The sequence below is a fragment of the Triticum dicoccoides genome, chromosome 4A, assembly GCF_002162155.2.
Source record: "Triticum dicoccoides isolate Atlit2015 ecotype Zavitan chromosome 4A, WEW_v2.0, whole genome shotgun sequence".
NCBI classification, from domain to species: domain Eukaryota; kingdom Viridiplantae; phylum Streptophyta; class Magnoliopsida; order Poales; family Poaceae; genus Triticum; species Triticum dicoccoides.
The window spans coordinates 40,667,208-40,685,885 of NC_041386.1; the positions used below are offsets into that span (position 1 = coordinate 40,667,208).

Sequence of the window (18,678 nt, forward strand, 5' to 3'; positions counted from 1 at the left end):
CACATCGTCCATGACGCGCTGGTTGGCTCGGTGATGACCTCCGCCCTGCGCGCCCATCGTCTTGGTCTTCTTACACCGATTGGGCAGCCTTTTGGGGTTGCTTTGGGAACCGGCATGGTGGCCTTGCTCCCATAGCACAAAAGAGGAAAGCCTCCTTATTCGCGCCTGCGGGCATGGCCTCTGCCATTGCTTGTCACCGTGCGCGTCATCCACGTGAAGACTTAGGGCCGGGCGACCAGGCTGAGCAGCTCCTGACTTGTTCGCCTCTGAGAGGGGGCCTCGCGAGGCTCCTGGTGGCGCCATCCGGTCAGCTCGGGACGGCTGCTGACGGGGGCCTCGTGAGGAGTCTTACTTGTGAAGCTTGCTGATGGGCCATCCGCTGGGCCCTCGACAAATGCCGTGCCCTGGGCTGAAGGCAGACGGGCCTGGGTAACCCCAGTCCCGCGGGCCCGACAGTAGCTCCCGGGCCCGCAGCACGCACGTCTCCGTCTGTTAGAGGACGAAATGGCGCGGACCCCAACCACCTGTGGGCCAGGCTTGACGCGTGGCGCACGACGGAACGTGAGGAGCCCTCACTTCCCCCACGATGCCTCGACAACCACCCTGGCTGACATAAAGCCTGTGACGTCCGGCGCTCGTTTGTGCCGGCCGTTCTTCCTCGGCCGCGGGGGCAGGGAGGTAACGGGGGTGGTGTTTGTGATGCGGGTAGGGAGGTAGCGCTTGATCTAGATCTGGATGCTTCCATCTGCTTCAACCAGGGCTGCCTCTGATGGTCATCCCTTGGGTGGCCTTCGTCCACCGGAGTTGGACCAGTGTGGAGGCTAGAGGTGGCTCCGAAGAAATCCGAGGCCAGCACTGCTGGCCACGGCGGCGGCGATACCCAAGGGCGCCATACCCTTCTTGTCGGTGTCGTCCAGGTTGCCTCTTTCCCCTCTTACTCCCCCAGCTCGTATGCCGGGTGAAATCCCAAATCCTTGCCGGATCGAGTGACAGCGGCGCTTCGGGCGTCATCACCCTCTTGGGGGTGTCGTCGTGGTGAGCTTGGGGTGAATGTGATGCTTTGGTTGCTTGGTGGCGTGGTCGGAGTTCGTCTGGTGGCGGTGTGCTCCGTCTCGAAGTCCTTCCATGGCGCTTGGTCTTCAGCAGCCTTGTCAGACTCGGTGAAGCGGTGCTTCATCCTACACATTGATGGGGGAATATCTCAGCGGCGTGGCGCAGTGGAGACTCGGCATCCGATATGTGGCGATGGACTTGCGCAGGAGGATGACGTTGTGTGGTGGCGTGGTGGCTTCGATGGCAGAGAGGCCTGGCAAGGTCGATGCATCAGTTCTGCTCTGAGCATGGAGCGATGGAAGATGGAGGAGACGGTCCTTGCAGCGTGCGCATGTGGTGCCCACTAGAACTGTGCCGGACTGGTGTGTGACCCGGTCCAGGTAGTTGCTTGGAGGGGCATCCGACTTTAGATGTTAGATTTTGGTGCGATGTCTGTTTGGTATATTAGGCTCGGCGCCCTTCGTCTAGGGGATAGGAGTAGCGACACGCGTTGTCAAGATGGTGACTTCAAGCTTATTGAAGTACTATTACTTTTTAAGATCTTTATGAATAATAATTAATAAAATGTCTTCATGCTACAACCTCCTTTAATTTTTTTTTTGAGAAGATTGCAATCGAAAACGCAATCGCCAAGAAAGAAAGAAAAAAAAAGACCCCAAACATCGTCGTGTCTGCAGTGCACAGCTAAGCTGCGTTTTGAAAACGCGGGCGGCAATCCAACGAAAACTCGGATTTGAATTTGAATCCGATTCCAACCGGGGCCGCTCCTGCGTATATTTCCACGCCCAATCGCGTCGATCGATCCATCCATCAGCTCATCACCCACCTCCCCTCCTCCCTCGATCCACCGCTGCCATCCTCCCCGCCTCCATCAACCGAAGCGCGTTGTCCTTCCGTCGAGCTCGCGCGATGGCGATGGCCGCGCGCAAGCGACCTGCTGCTGCCGTCCTCGGCGCCGGACACGCCACCACCACCCAAGGATCGCCGACGCGCTGCAAGAGGAGCCGCATCAACAACATCCGGAGCAGCGCGGACTACGAGGAGAAGACATGCCTCGGCGAGGGCGGCTTCGGCTGCGTCCTCCGGGCGCGCCACCGCGCCACCGGCAAGATCGTCGCCATCAAGTACCTCAACTGGGAGGACGGGTCCACGGAGGCGCCCGACCCCGCCGAGCTTCTGCGGGAGGCCGGATTCCTCGAGGCCTGCGACGGGAACCCGTACGCCGTCGGCTTCGAGGGCCTGGTGCGCGACCCTGATAACGGCGCCTACGGCCTCGTCATGGAGTACGTCGCCGCGCCGACCCTCCATGAGTTCCTGTGGAATAGGTGCCGCGGCGGCGGCCCGCCGCTCCCGGAGTCCACGGTGCGCGCCATCATGTGGAAGCTCTTCACCGGCGCCAAGAAGATGCACGACCGCCACGTCGTCCACCGCGACATCAAGCCAGCCAACATCCTCATCGGCCAAGACGGGGAACTCGTCAAAATCTGCGACTTTGGGCTGGCGATCTCCTTGTCCGAGCTGCCGCCCTACACCCAGGCCGGCACGGCGTTCTACTTGGCGCCCGAAATGCTGCTGGGGAAGGAAGACTACGACGCGCTCGTCGACACGTGGTCTCTCGGGTGCGTCATGGCCGAGATGCTCACCGGAAAGACGCTGTTCCTTGGAGATGATGATGATGACGATGACGATGACGACGACACAAACAATGAGATCATCCAACTCTGGAGCATCTTCCGCTTGCTCGGGACGCCGGACGACAGGACGTGGCCGGAGTTCACATCGTTGCCGCACACCGCCAAGGCCCTACGACTCCTACCGCCGGGGCACAAGGAGAACAAGCTGCGGGAACTGTTCCCTCGAGAGAAGCTCTCCGACGAAGGATTCCAGTTGCTGCAAGGCCTCCTCACCTGCAACCCCGACAAGCGACTGACGGCGGCCGCGGCGCTCAAACACCGATGGTTTGCTGCTCCTCGTCCTGCCACCGCCGCGGCAAAGGGCGGCGCTTTGCCGTTGACGGTAAAGAAGGCACCAAGGATCAAGTTCATCCCGCCGGCCATGCCACAGAAGAATCTACTCAAAATTCCCGTCGCCGTCGCTGTGTGGAACGCAGCACAACAAGTGTAATTGAACTCTCCAAATGTATCTGTGATTGGATGATCCATCTATGTAAATGCTTCGATGACCATCAAGCAGAAGTAGATCCTTTGGCGCCTTGATCGCCGGATCGCCCATTAGTGTTGTGTTGGCCTGTTTCTCTGAATTGCATGTGTCATTCTGCACACATTCAGAGAATCAGAGGTGTGTAATTCTGACGTAGTGTTGACATGTTGTTTACAGTGAGTTATAGTGCACAATATGTGCGGTTTTTCCAAAATCTGTAGTATAAATGCTCTAAACAACAGAAATCTGGAGTGATGGATGTACCGATGGTTAAAAATGTCCTGCTGGTGCAGATTTCATCAGAACTTCAAGATTTGATATATAATGGTATTAGTAGTCTAGTACAGCAATTGGACTTGTTCATGTAGTTCAGTGTATGTGTTTCCACCGTCTTTTTCATGTGCAAATTTCTTTACTGTGAAATACTACTAGATAGGAAAAGAAGCTATATCATGTATTTTCTTTTAAGTTAGCTACACATGGTATAGTAAGTTACCCGTCGGATCTTCGACACATCGGGCTGTGGAAGAACATCTGCAGGGAGAATGAAGCAAATTCAAGAGCTTAGTGGACACTTTAGTTCCTTTCAATTTAGTCATATTCGTAGAGAGCTTACGGGAGATTTTAGTTCCTTTCAGTTTAGCCATGTCCTATATATAGCGCATAATTTGTGCGGTTTTTCCAAAATTCTGAACTGATGATAATAAATATGTCGGGATCCGCTTCGGTCGACATCGGCGTGCTTCGAGCCAAGTGGCCTAAGCTGTTCATCCCTGTCGCCATGGAGCCCAAGCACTGGAAGCCACAATGAATGGATCCTCATCGTCGGGATCCTGAATCTCGCTGCTGTTCTTCATCTTTGTCTGAAGAAGCATTTGAAGCTGAAGCTGCAGTAACGCTGAATCCAGGAAAATCATAGTTTAGTCTTCTCTGCTAGCCTTTTCCATACCAAATGTTGTGTCATCAGTACACGGCAACTGCTTCAGTCTAGCTTAACTGTTAGGTAATTAGTGATCCAGGAAGAATCACATGTTCCCCTATAATATGTGTATATGTCATCAGTGAACTTGGCACTGACCCAGGCTCGCTTAGTTTCTAGCTAATTAGCCTTCCAGGAAGCATCAAACGTCGATCTTGTATGTAAGCCTGTACCCTAAAATATCTGAATGTGACATGAGTGGTTTGAGTTGAAAACTTTACCAAATGCAATCTTTCTTTTATGTTATCTGCTAGACTGTTCCCTGAATTTGTGTTTGTCATCAGTCCACCACAACTCGTTCTATCTTTACACACACACATGGCCCAACAAAACAAACAACAATTGTGTAGGTAAAAAATAACAAGCTTCGTTGATCAGCAATAATTCGTATTCTCATTATTTGTGACCAACCAAACTTTATTTCTCAGGAACTGGTTTGTGGCTTATCTATGTTACACCAAGATAGCAACAAAAAGACATTCTGGTTTCTTTTAAATGGAAATCGGAGAGGGAGCTCTCTTTATAAAAAAAAAATTATTCCTGTTAGCGCGCGTTTAAAAAAAAAAGAGAAGGTGAGTGCTACTTCCATCTCGCTGAAACGAATGCTCCCATGATGTAGGCTGTAGCTATTTGGCCGGCCTGTTAGGCGCACGTTTAAAAGAAGGTGTGAAGAAAAATGGACGAAACTAGGATTTTAACCCTAGTCTCCAGCTAAGGGGCACCTCTTCTAGCGAATAAGCCAGCTTCAACTAAATGTAAGCTACTAAAGCGCGACATAGTTTTTTTTTGAGCATCAGTACAGACACAGGCGCTCATATACACACGCATACACTCACCCCTATGAACGCACAAACGCACACCCTACCCCTATGAGCACCTTCGAGAGACTGAGCCGACATATCATCTTGAGATTTACGAAGTCACCATAGGCGCCTCGTCATCGACGGGAACGTCTCCTCCCACTGAAAGCGCATCGCCGGAAATCCTGAAATAAATCCAGGAATAATGCGAGCACTGGGATTTGAACCCTGATGGGTTGGGGATACCACTGTCCACCTAACCATCTCAACCACAGGTTGGTTCGCATTGTAAAAGAGCTGGTTTTGCATTGGGTTTTTTTGTCTTGCCTTTCTTTTTTCTCCGTTTACTTCTTTCTTTTCTTCTATTTTATTCGGTTTTCTCCCCCTTTTCTGTTTTTCTTTTTTACTTATCATTTTTTGTTTTTCTTCGTACCTTCATTGTTTTTATCGGGTTTCCTTCTTTTTTGGTTTTTCTTTGTTTGTTTTGGTTTTCATTCTACATTTTTCACATATGTCACAAACATTTTTCTAATACTTTCTTACATTTTAACAATACAAATTTAATATATTTTTAATACATGGTCAACATTTTTTCTGTACACATTTTTTCAAATCATTGATTAATATTTTCAAACATAAGATTAACCATTTTTAATACATAGTCAACACTTTTTATGTACATTTCTTAAATGCTAGACAGACACTTTCAAATCAAAAAAACATTTTATTAATACATAATCAACATTTTATACACAGTTAACATTTTCCAAATACTTGATTAACATTTTTCAAATACTTGTTCAACATTTTTCTAAATTCTTGATTAACATTTTTATATACATGATCAAGTTTTTCAGAATTTTTCTAATACATGGTGAGCATTTTTTTCTATACACATTTATCATTTTCCAAATGCTTGATTATTGAAATATTGTTCAACATTTTTTTCAAATGCTTGATTAACATTTTTATTTACATAATCTAAAAATTTCATTATTCTTTTAATACATGGTCAATATTTTGTCTATACACATTTAACCATTTTGAAATGCTTGATTAACATTTTTTTAAATATATGTTCAATTTTTTAAAATACTGGATTAAAATGTTTCAAATACAGATCAAATTTTTTCATACACATTGTTTTTTGTATATGTCATAAGCATTTTCTCTATACGCATTTAACAATTTTAAAATGCTTGGTCAACATATTTCAAATGTTTTTTTGTATAGTGTTTTTTTATATGTATATTTAGAATATGTTAAAGTATAAACATATGTGAACAAATAATGCAAAAAACAAAAGCCAAAAAGGTCAAAAGAAAAGAAAAATCAAGGCTGTGGCATCCTGCACGTCTAGGCCGGCCCATCTCGCTCTCCCCCTTTAGTGAGGGTTCCAAAGGTCTTGCTTAATGCGAGACAAAGGGGTGCCGTCCAGTGACCGTTTCATTCGCCAGGGAGGCTGCCTGCAATATACGTTTTCGGCCGTTTGCTCTGGAAAAGCTCTCGCGCGATCCCCCGTTTGACCCATAGGCCTAGTAAATTTTTTTTTACGAAAAAATACTGTCAAACAAAAAAAGACCTAATTGCCATGATTTGAATTATGAAAAATGCCATGCTAATTTATAAAACTCCCTATTACTCTAATTTATAAATTTATAACGAGTATGAGCAAAAACCAAAAAAAAGGTTACGTGATCTAGATTTTTTTTGTCATGCTAAACTTTAAAATATGTCATCCTCTAGATAAAAAAATGGCATCGTATAAAAAAGGAACGAAAATCCATCCGATCCTCTTAATAATAAAAAGTCATGCTCTTAAATTCAAAATGTCTTGTTGTTGACTATTAAAATGCCATGTTCTTAATTAAAATATAACCATGTTATTGATAATATAAATGTCATGCTCTCAATAATAAAACTGCCATCCTTCTAGTAATAAAAATACCATGTTAATAATAATAATAACAATAATGACACCTTAATAATAATGTGAGCCTGTCTTCTTTTAACTAATGGAATATTGTCTTGAATGATAGCTAGTGGTCTCGGCTTTATCGGGCTTCTGTATCAGTGTTTTGAGTTTGGGCCCAGTGTAAGCCCATAAATATGAAGGAAATATGCCCTAGAGGTAATAATAAAATTGTTATTTATATTTTCTTATATCATGATAAATATTTATTATTCATGCTAAAATTGTATTAACCGGAAACTTAGTACATGTGTGAATACATAGACAAACAGAGTGCCACTAGTATGCCTCTACTTGACTAGCTCGTTGATCAAAGATGGTTAAGTTTTCTAACCATGGACAAAGAGTTGTCATTTGATAAACGGGATCACATCATTAGAGAATGGTGTGATTGACTTGACCCATCCGTTAGCTTAGCACGATGATCGTTTAGTTTACTGCTATTGCTTTCTCCATAACTTATACATGTTCCTATGACTATGATATTATGCAACTCCCGAATACCGGAGGAACACTTAGTGTGCTATCAAACGTCACAACGTAACTAGGTGACTATAAAGATGCTCTACAGGTGTCTCCGATCGTGTTTGTTGAGTTGGCATAGATCGAGATTAGAATTTGTCACTCTGTGTATCGGAGAGGTATCTCTGGGCCCTCTCGGCAATGCACATCACTGTAAGCCTTGCCAGTAATGTAACTAATGAGTTAGTTATGGGATGTAGCATTACATAACGACTAAAGAGAGTTGCCGGTAACGAGATTGAAATATGTATGATGATACCGACGATCAAATCTCGGGCAAGTAACATACCGATGACAAAGGTAACAGCGTATGTTATTATGCGGTTTGACCGATAAAGATATTCGTAGAATATGTAGGTACCAATATGTGCATCCAGGTTCCTCTATTGGTTATTGACCGGAGATGAGTCTCAGTCATGTCTACATAGTTCTCGAACCCGTAGGGTCCACACGCTTAACATTCGGTGACGATCTGTATTATGAGTTAGTGTGTTTTGATGTACCAAAGGTAGTTCAGAGTCCCGGATATTATCACGGACAAGACGAGGAGTCTCGTAATGGTTGAGACATAAAGATAAATATATTGGAAGCCTATGTTTGGACATCGGAATGGTTCTGAGTGAGTTCGGGCATATACCGGACTACTGGGAGGTTACCGGAACCGTCCGGGAAGTATATGGGCCTTATTGGGCCATAGTGGGAGAGAGGAGAAGGAAGCCTAGGAGCCCCCCCCCCCCAAGCCCAATCCGAATTTGGTGGGGGGCCGGCCCCCTCTTTCCTTCCTCCTTCCTCCCCCTTCCTTCCTCTCCTAGTCCAACTAGGGAAGGGGGGAAATCCTACTCCCGGTGGGAGTAGGACTCCTCCAGGACGCGCCATAGAGGGCCGGCCCTCTCCCTCCTTCACTCCTTTATATACGGGGAGGGGGCACCCCATAGACACACAAGTTGACAATTGTCTTAGTCGTGTGCGGTGGCCCCCTCCATCATAATCCACCTCGGTCATATCGTTGTAGTGCTTAGGCGAAGCCCTGTTCTGATAGTTTCATCATCACGCCGTCATGCTGACGAAACTCTCCCGCGACACTCAGCTAGATCTAGAGTTCGTGGGACGTCACCGAGCTGAACATGTGCAGATCACGGAGGTGCCGTACCTTCGGTGCTAGGATTGGTCGGATCGTGAAGATGTTCGACTACATCAACCGCGTTGTCATAACGTTTTCGTTTACGGTCTACGAGGGTACGTGGACAACACTCTTTCCCCCTCGTTACTATGCATCACCTAGATGGATCTTGCGTGTGCGTAGGAATTCTTTTTGAAATTACTGCGTTCCCAACAGTGGCATCCGAGCCAGGTCTATGCGTAGATGTTATATGCATGAGTAGAACACAAAGGAGTTGTGGGCGTGGGTATATACATATTGCTTGCCGTCACTAGTTGATTCTTGATTCAGCGGTATTGTTGGATGAAGCGTCTCAGACAAACATTACGCGTACGCTTACGCGAGACTGGTTCTACCGACGTGCTTCGCACACAGGTGGCTAGTGGGTGTCAGTTTCTCCAACTTTAGTTGAATCGGATTCAATGAACATGGTTCTTTCTGAAGATTAAAAAGCAATCACTATACCGCGTTGTGGTTTTGATGCGTAGGTAAGAACGGTTCTTGCTCAGCCCGTAGCAGCCACGTAAAACTTGCAACAACAAAGTAGAGGACGTCTAACTTGTTTTTGTAGGGAATGTTGTGATGTGATATGGTCAAGACATGATACTAAATTTTATTGTATGAGATGATCATGTTTTGTAACGGAGTTGTCGACAACTGGCAGGAGCCATATGGTTGTCGCTTTATTGTATGAAATGCAATCGCCATGTAATTGCTTTACTTTATCACCGAGCGGTAGCGATAGTCGTAGAATCAATAGTTGGCGAGACCACAACAATGCTTCAATGGAGATCAAGGTGTCAAGCCGGTGACGATGGTGATCATGACGGTGCTTGAAGATGGAAATCAAAGGCACAAGATGATGATGGCCATATCATATCACTTATATTGATCGCATATGATGTTTATCCTTTATGCATCTTATTTTGCTTAGTTCGGCGGTAGCATTATAAGATGATCTCTCACTAAATTTCAAGGTATAAGTGTTCTCCCTGAGTATGCACCGTTGCTATAGTTCGTCGTGACGAGACACCACATGATGATCGGGTGTGATAAGCTCTATGTTCACATACAACGGGTGCAAGCCAGTTTTGCACACGCAGAATACTCGGGTTAAACTTGACGAGCCTAGCATATGCAGATATGGCCTCGGAACATTGAGACCGAAAGGTCGAGCGTGAATCATATAGTAGATATGATCAGCATAGTGATGTTCACCATTGAAAACTACTCCATCTCACGTGATGATCGGACATGGTTTAGTTGATATGGATCACGTGATCACTTAGATGATTAGAGGGATGTCTATCTAAGTGGGAGTTCTTAAGTAATTTGATTAATTGAACTTTAATTTATCATGAACTTAGTACCTAATAGTATTTTGCATGTATATGTTGTTGTAAAGAGATGGCCCGTGTTGTTCTTCCATTGAATTTTAATGCGTTCCTAGAGAAAGCTAAGTTGAAAGATGATGGTAGCAACTACACGAACTGGGTCCGTAACTTGAGGATTATCCTCATTGCTGCATAGAAGAATTACATCCTGGAAGCACCGCTAGGTAACAAACCCGCTGTAGGAGCAACGCCAGATGTTGTGAACACCTAACAGAGCAAAGCTGATGACTACTCAATAGTTCAGTGTGCCATGCTTTACGGCTTAGAACCAGGACTTCAACGACGTTTTGAACGTCATGGAGCATATGAGATGTTCCAGGATTTGAAGTTAATATTTCAAGAAAATGCCCGGATTGAGAGATATGAAGTCTCCAATAAGTTCTACAGCTGCAAAATGGAGGAGAATAGTTCTATCAGTGAACATATACTCAGAATGTCTCGGTACCACAACCACTTGACTCAGCTGGGAGTTAATCTTCCTGATGATAGTGTCATTGACAGAGTTCTTCAATCACTGCCACCAAGCTACAAGAGCTTCGTGATGAACTATAACATTGATACATCTCCAACGTATCTATAATTTTTGATTGCTCCATGCTATATTATCTACTGTTTTGGACATTATTGGGCTTTATTATCCACTTTTATATTATTTTTGGGACTAATCTATTAACCGGAGGCCCAACCCAGAATTGCTGTTTTTGCCTGTTTTAGGGTTTCGAAGAAAAGGAATATCAAACGGAGTCCAAATGGAATGAAACCTTCGAGAACGTGATTTTCTCAACGAACAAGACCCAGGAGACTTGGACCCTGCGTCAAGACACAAAAGAGGAGGCCACGAGGTAGGGGGGCGCGCCTACCCCCCCAGGCGCGCCCTCCACCCTCGTGGGCCCCCTGTTACTCCACCGACGTACTCCTTCCTCCTATATATACCTACATACCCCCAAACGATCAGAGACGGAGCCAAAATCCTAATTCCACCGCCGTAACTTTCTGTATCCACGAGATCCCATCTTGGGGCCTGTTCCGGAGCTCCGCCGAAGGGGGCATCGATCACGGAGGGCTTCTACATCAACACCATAGCCCCTCCGATGAAGTGTGAGTAGTTTACCTCAGACCTACGGGTCCATAGTTAGTAGCTAGATGGCTTCTTCTCTCTTTTTGGATCTCAATACAATGTTCCCCCCCTCTCTTGTGGAGATCTATTCGATGTAATCTTCTTTTTGCGTTAGTTCGTTTGCTTGTCGTTATGGCTAGTCCCTTATCCTCTCCGTTATCTCCCGAGAATGAAATTCTAAATTTTAAGCAAAGGGAGGGGAAAAATCTAAAAGACGCTTGGTATAGAATTTGCAATGCTCAAAATAGATCTACCAGGAAGCAATCTACTTCTGTTCTTCTTCGCAATTTTTATGTATGCGTTACTCCTTGGCACAGATATGTCCTTGATACTATTACTGGAGGGAACTTCTTGGGTAGTCGTACTTTTGATTCTTATAATGCTATGATAGATTTGTTTGGCTCACCCCCTCTTTTGGTTAATGGAACTGTATTAACTTTGGAGCATGTAATGCAAAGACTTGAAATTATTGAAAATAAGGTTCCTACCGTAGAGTTAATTGAAAATTTGGATAAAAAGATCCACAACCGAATCTCTCAATATGGATCTAAAGTAGGAGTCACTTTGAAAAATATTAAAGAGAAGGAACCCATAGTTAATGAGAAAATAAATCATGATTCCACTAGAATCGATAAACTTGAGGATATTATTACCAACTTGGGAACCGCCTTTTCTTCCGTAAAGAATACTCCAAGTCCTCCCGCTAAAATTTCCAAGCTTATGTATGTTCCTAAAAATAAGGATGAATCCTCTAGTAAGGAAACTGCGGATCTCAAATCTATAAGTATTCATCCCAATCTTTTTGCTATCATTAAGGAACCATTTGCTACAAATGATTTTTTCGATCTTGTGCCTAAAGGTTTGATAATCAATAAAAAGAAAGAAATTCCTAAAGATGGTAGATGCCTCATTGAAGAATTGCCTACCAAAGATGGCAACACCTAGATCTATCCTTGCTTGTTATGCCTAGCTAGGGGCGTTAAACAATAGCGCTTGTTGGGAGGCAACCCAATTTTATTTTTATTCCTTGCCTTTTGCTCCTGTTTAGTAATAAATAATTTATCTAGCCTCTGTTTTGGTTGTGTTTTTTGTGTTTGTGCCAAGTAGAACCGTTGGGAAGACTTGGGGAAAGTCTTGTTACACTTGCTGTAAAAAACAGAAACTTTTAGCGCTCACGAGAACTGCTGCCATTTTTATTTGGAAAGTGATATTTTGTTAATTATTTTTTCAGATGATTAATAGATAAATGCCTCACATCCAGAAATTTATTTTAGAATCTTTGGGGTTCCAGATCTTGCGCTAGCTACAGATTACTACAGACTGTTCTGTTTTTGACAGATTCTGTTTTTCGTGTGTTGTTTGCTTATTTTGATGAATTTATGGCTAGTAAAATAGTTTATAAACCATATAGAAGTTGGAATACAGTAGGTTTAACACCAATATAAATAAAGAATGAGTTCATTACAGTACCTTGAAGTGGTCTTTTGTTTTCTTTCGCTAACGGAGCTCACGAGATTTTCTACTTTGAGTTTTGTGTTGTGAAGTTTTCAAGTTTTAGGTAAAGATTTGATGGATTATGGAACAAGGAGTGGCAAGAGCCTAAGCTTGGGGATTCCCATGGTACCCCCAAGATAATCTAAGGACACCTAAAAGCCAAAGCTTGGGGATACCCCGGAAGGCATCCCCTCTTTCGTCTACTTCTATCGGCAACTTTACTTGGAGCTATATTTTTATTCGCCACATGATATGTGTTTTGCTTGGAGCATCTTGTATGATTTGAGTATTTACTTTTTAGTTTACCACAATCATCCTTGCTGTACACACCTTTTGAGAGATCCATACATGATTTGGAATTTGTTAGAATACTCTATGTGCTTCGCTTATATCTTTTGAGTTATATAGTTTGCTCTAGTACTTCACTTATATCTTTTAGAGCACGGTGGTGGATTTGTTTTATAGAAACTATTGATCTCTCATGCTTCACTTAGATTATTTTGAGAGTATTAAATAGCATGGTAATTTACTTAAAATCCTATTATGCTAGGTATTCAAGATTAGTAAAATTTTCTTATGAGTGTTTTGAATACTAAGGAAGTTTGATGCTTGATGATTGTTTTGAGATATGGAGGTAATAATATCAAAGTCATGCTAGTTGAGTAGTTGTGAAATTGAGAAATGCTTGTGTTGAAGTTTGCAAGTCCCGTAGCATGCATGTATGGTAAACGTTATGCAACAAATTTAAAACATGAGGTGTTATTTGATTGTCCTCCTTATGAGTGGCGGTCGGGGACGAGCGATGGTCTTTTCCTACCAATCTATCCCCCTAGGAGCATGCGTGTAGTGCCGAGGTTTTTGATGACTTGTAGATTTTTGCAATAAGTGTGTTGAGTTCTTTATGACTAATGTTGAGTCCATGGACGCACTCTCACCCTTCCATCCTTGCTAGCCTCTTCGGCACCGTGCATTGCCCTTTCTCACATTGAGAGTTGGCGTAAACTTCGCCGGTGCATCCAAACCACGTGATATGATACGCTCTTTCACACATAAACCTCCTTATATCTTCCTCAAAACAGCCACCATACCTACCTATTATGGCATTTCCATAGCCATTCCGAGATATATTGCCATGCAACTTTCCACCATTCCGTTTATCATGACACATTCATTATTGTCATATTGCTTAGCATGATCATGTAGTTGACATAGTATTTTTGGCAAAGCCACCATTCATAATTCTTTCATACATGTCACTCTTGGTTCATTGCATATCCCGGTACACCGCCGGAGGCATTCATATAGAGTCATCTTTTGTTCTAGTATCGAGTTGTAATCATTGAGTTGTAAATAAATAGAAGTGTGATGATCATCATTTTCTAGAGCATTGTCCCAAGTGAGGAATTATAAAAAAAGGCCAAATAAAAAATGAGAGAAAAAGAGAGAAGGGACAATGTTACTATCATTTGCCACACTTGTCCTTCAAAGTAGCACCGTAATCTTCATGATAGAGAGTCTCTTGTTTTGTCACTTTCATATACTAGTGGGAATTTTCATTGTAGAACTTGGCTTGTATATTCCAACAATGGGCCTCCTCAAGTGCCCTAGGTCTTCGTGAGCAAGCAAGTTGGATGCACACCCACTTAGTTTCTTTTGTTGAGCTTTCATACATTTATAGCTCTAGTGCATCCGTTGCATGGCAATCCCTACTCCTTGCATTAACATCAATCGGTGGGCATCTCCATAGCCCATTGATCAGCCTCGTGAAGGAAATATGCCCTAGAGGCAATAATAAAGTTATTATTTATTTCCTTATATCATGATAAATGTTTATTATTCATGCTAGAATTGTATTAACCGGAAACATAATACATGTGTGAATACATAGACAAACAGAGTGTCACTAGTATGCCTCTACTTGACTAGCTCGTTAATCAAAGATAGTTATGTTTCCTAACCATGAACAAGGAGTTGTTATTTGATTAACGAGATCACATCATTAGGTGAATGATCTGATTGACATGACCCATTCCATTAGCTTAGCACCCGATCGTTTAGTATGTTGCTATTGCTTTCTTCATGACTTATACATGTTCCTATGACTATGAGATTATGCAACTCCGTTTGCCGGAGGAACACTTTGTGTGCTACCAAACGTCACAACGTAAATGGGTGATTATAAAGGTGCTCTACAGGTGTCTCCAAAGGTACATGTTGGGTTGGCGTATTTCGAGATTAGGATTTGTCACTCCGATTGTCGGAGAGGTATCTCTGGGCCCTCTCGGTAATGCACATCACATAAGCCTTGCAAGCATTGCAACTAATGAGTTAGTTGCGAGATGATGTATTACGAAACGAGTAAAGAGACTTGCCGGTAACGAGATTGAACTAGGTATTGAGATACCGACGATCGAATCTCGGGCAAGTAACATACCGATGACAAAGGGAACAACGTATGTTGTTACGCGGTCTGACCGGTAAAGATCTTCGTAGAATATGTAGGAGCCAATATGAGCATCCAGGTTCCGCTATTGGTTATTGACCGGAGACGTGTCTCAGTCATGTCTACATTGTTCTCGAACTCGTAGGGTCCACACGCTTAAGGTTTCGATGACAGTTATATTATGAGTTTATGAGTTTTGATGTACCGAAGTTAGTTCGGAGTCCCGGATGTGATCACGGACATGACGAGGAGTCTCAAAATGGTCAAGACATAAAGATTGATATATTGGACGGCTATATTCGGACATCGGAAGTGTTCCGGGTGATTTCGAAGAAAACTGGAGAGCCAGAGGGTTACCGGAAACCCCCCGGGAGAAGTAATGGGCCATATGGGCCTTAGTGGAGAGAGAGGGGCAGCCAGAGGTGGGCTGCGCGCCTCCTCCCCCCTGGTCCGAATTGGACTAGGAGAGGGGGGCGGCGCCCCCCTTTCCCTCTCCCTCCCCACTTCTTTCCCCCTCCTAGTAGGAGTCCTACTCCTACTAGGAGGAGGACTCCTCCTGGCGCGCCTATAGGGGCCGGCCGGCCTCCTCCCCTTGCTCCTTTATATACGGGGGCAGGGGGCACCCCTAGACACACAAGTTGATCTTCGTGACCGTTCCTTAGCCGTGTGCGGTGCCCCCCTCCACCATATTCCACCTTGGTCATATTGTAGCGGTGCTTAGGCGAAGCCCTGCGACGGTAGTACATCAAGATCGTCAGCACGCCGTCGTGCTGACGAAAATCTTCCCCGACACTTTGCTGGATTGGAGTTCGGGGATCGTCCTCGAGCTGAACGTGTGCTAGAACTCGGAGGTGCCGTAGTTTCGGTGCTTGATCGGTCGGGCCGTGGAGACGTACGACTACATCAACCAAACACTTCCATTGTCGATCTACAAGGGTACGTAGATCACACTCTCCCCTATCGTTGCTATGCATCACCATGATCTTGCGTGTGCGTAGGAATTTTTTTGAAATTATTACGTTCCCCAACAGTGGTATCAGAGCCTAGGTTTTATATGTTGATGTTATATGCACGAGTAGAACACAAGTGAGTTGTGGGCGATATAAGTCATACTGCTTACCAGCATGTCATACTTTGGTTCGGCGGTATTCTTAGACGAAGCAGCCCGGACCGACATTACCGTACGCTTACGCGAGACCGGTTCTCCCGACGTGCTTTGCACATAGGTGGCTTGCGGGTGACAGTTTCTCCAACTTTAGTTGAACCGAGTGTGGCTACGCCCGGTCCTTGCGAAGGTTAAAACAGCACCAACTTGACAAACTATCGTTGTGGTTTTGATGCGTAGGTAAGATTGGTTCTTGCTTAAGCCCGTAGCAGCCACGTAAAACTTGCAACAACAAAGTAGAGGACGTCTAACTTGTTTTTGCAGGGCATGTTGTGATGTGATATGGTCAAGACATGATGCTAAATTTTATTGTATGAGATGATCATGTTTTGTAACCGAGTTATCGGCAACTAGCAGGAGCCATATGGTTGTCGCTTTATTGTATGCAATGCAATCGCGCTGTAATGCTTTACTTTATCACTAAGCGGTAGCGATAGTCGTGGAAGCATAAGATTGGCGAGACGACAACGATGCTACGATGGAGATCAAGGTGTCGCACCGGTGACGATGGTGATCACGACGGTGCTTCGAAGATGGAGATCACAAGCACAAGATGATGATGGCCATATCATATCACTTATATTGATTGAATGTGATGTTTATCTTTTATGCAGCTTATCTTGCTTTGATTGGCGGTAGCATTATAAGATGATCTCTCACTAATTATCAAGAAGTGTTCTCCCTGAGTATGCACCGTTGCGAAAGTTCTTCGTGCTGAGACACCACGTGATGATCGGGTGTGATAGGCTCTACGTTCAAATACAACGGGTGCAAAACAGTTGCACACGCGGAATACTCAGGTTATACTTGACGAGCCAAGCATATACAGATATGGCCTCGGAACACGGAGACCGAAAGGTCGAGCGTGAATCATATAGTAGATATGATCAACATAGTGATGTTCACCAATGAAACTACTCCATCTCATGTGATGATCGGACATGGTGTAGTTGATTTGGATCACGTAATCACTTAGAGGATTAGAGGGATGTCTATCTAAGTGGGAGTTCTTTAAGTAAATTAATTGAACCTAAATTTATCATGAAACTTAGTACCTGATAGTATCTTGCTTGTTTATGCTTGATTGTAGATAGATGGCTCGTGCTGTTGTTCCATTGAATTTTAATGCGTTCCTTGAGAAAGCAAAGTTGAAAGATGATGGTAGCAATTACACGGACTGGGTCTGTAACTTGAGGATTATCCTCATTGCTGCATAGAAGAATTACGTCCTGGAAGCACCGCTGGGTGCCAGGCCTGCTGCTGGAGCAACACCAGATGTTATGAACGTCTGGCAAAGCAAAGCTGATGACTACTCGATAGTTCAGTGTGCCATGCTTTACGGCTTAGAATCGGGACTTCAACGTCGTTTTAAACGTCATGGAGCATATGAGATGTTCCAGGAGTTGAAGTTAATATTTCAAGCAAATGCCTGGATTGAGAGATATGAAGTCTCCAATAAGTTCTATAGTTGCAAGATGGAGGAGAACAGTTCTGTCAGTGAGCATATACTCAAAATGTCTGGGTATAATAATCACTTGATTCAATTGGGAGTTAATCTTCCAGATGATTGCGTCATTGACAGAATTCTCCAATCACTGCCACCAAGCTACAAGAGCTTCGTGATGAACTATAATATGCAAGAGATGAATAAGACTATTCCCGAGCTCTTCGCAATGCTAAAAGCTGCGGAGGTAGTAATCAAGAAGGAGCATCAAGTGTTAATGGTCAACAAGACTACTAGTTTCAAGAAAAAGGGCAAAGGGAAGAAGAAAGGGAACTTCAAAAAGAACGGCAAGCAAGTTGCTACTCAAGAGAAGAAACCCAAACCTGGACCTAAGCCTGAAACTGAGTGCTTCTACTGCAAGCAGACTGGTCACTGGAAGCGGAACTGCCCCAAGTATTTGGCGGATAAGAAGGATGGCAAGGTGAACAAAGGTATATGTGATATACATGTTATTGCTGTGTACCTTACTAATGCTCGCAGTAGCACCTGGGTATTTGATACTGGTTCTGTTGCTAATATTTGCAACTCGAAACAGGGACTACGGATTAAGCGAAGATTAGCTAAGGACGAGGTGACGATGCGCGTGGGAAACGGTTCCAAAGTCGATGTGATCGCAGTCGGCACACTACCTCTACATCTACCTTCGGGATTAATATTAGACCTAAATAATTGTTATTTGGTGCCAGCGTTAAGCATGAACATTATATCTGGATCTTGTTTGATGCGAGGCGGTTATTCATTTAAATATGAGAATAATGGTTGTTATATTTATATGAGTAATATCTTTTATGGTCATGCACCTTAAAGAGTGGTCTATTTTTATTGAATCTCAATAGTAGTGACACACATATTCATAGTGTTGAAACCAAAAGATGCAGAGTTGATAATGATAGTGCAACTTATTTGTGGCACTGCC

General features: G+C 44.1%; 1 protein-coding gene across 1 annotated transcript; it reads left to right on the forward strand.

Moving 5' to 3' along the window:
• Positions 1 to 1,968: 1,968 nt before the first annotated feature.
• LOC119288643 (putative cyclin-dependent kinase F-2) lies at positions 1,969 to 3,181 on the forward strand. The gene is made up of 2 exons (XM_037568223.1): positions 1,969 to 3,120; positions 3,155 to 3,181. The coding sequence occupies exons 1-2, from the start codon at positions 1,969 to 1,971 to the stop codon at positions 3,179 to 3,181; spliced, it is 1,179 nt and encodes a 392-aa protein (XP_037424120.1).
• The last annotated feature ends 15,497 nt before the right edge of the window (positions 3,182 to 18,678 follow it).

What these genes read in the sequence shown, in the direction of transcription:
- LOC119288643 (XM_037568223.1), top strand. Translation starts at nt 1,969, where the DNA reads ATGGCCGCGCGCAAGCGACCTGCTGCTGCCGTCCTCGGCGCCGGACAC. An exon ending in CGCCGGCCATGCCACAGAAG is followed by an intron (nt 3,121 to 3,154) that starts AATCTACTCAAA and finishes CCGTCGCTGTGT; the next exon opens with GGAACGCAGCACAACAAGTG.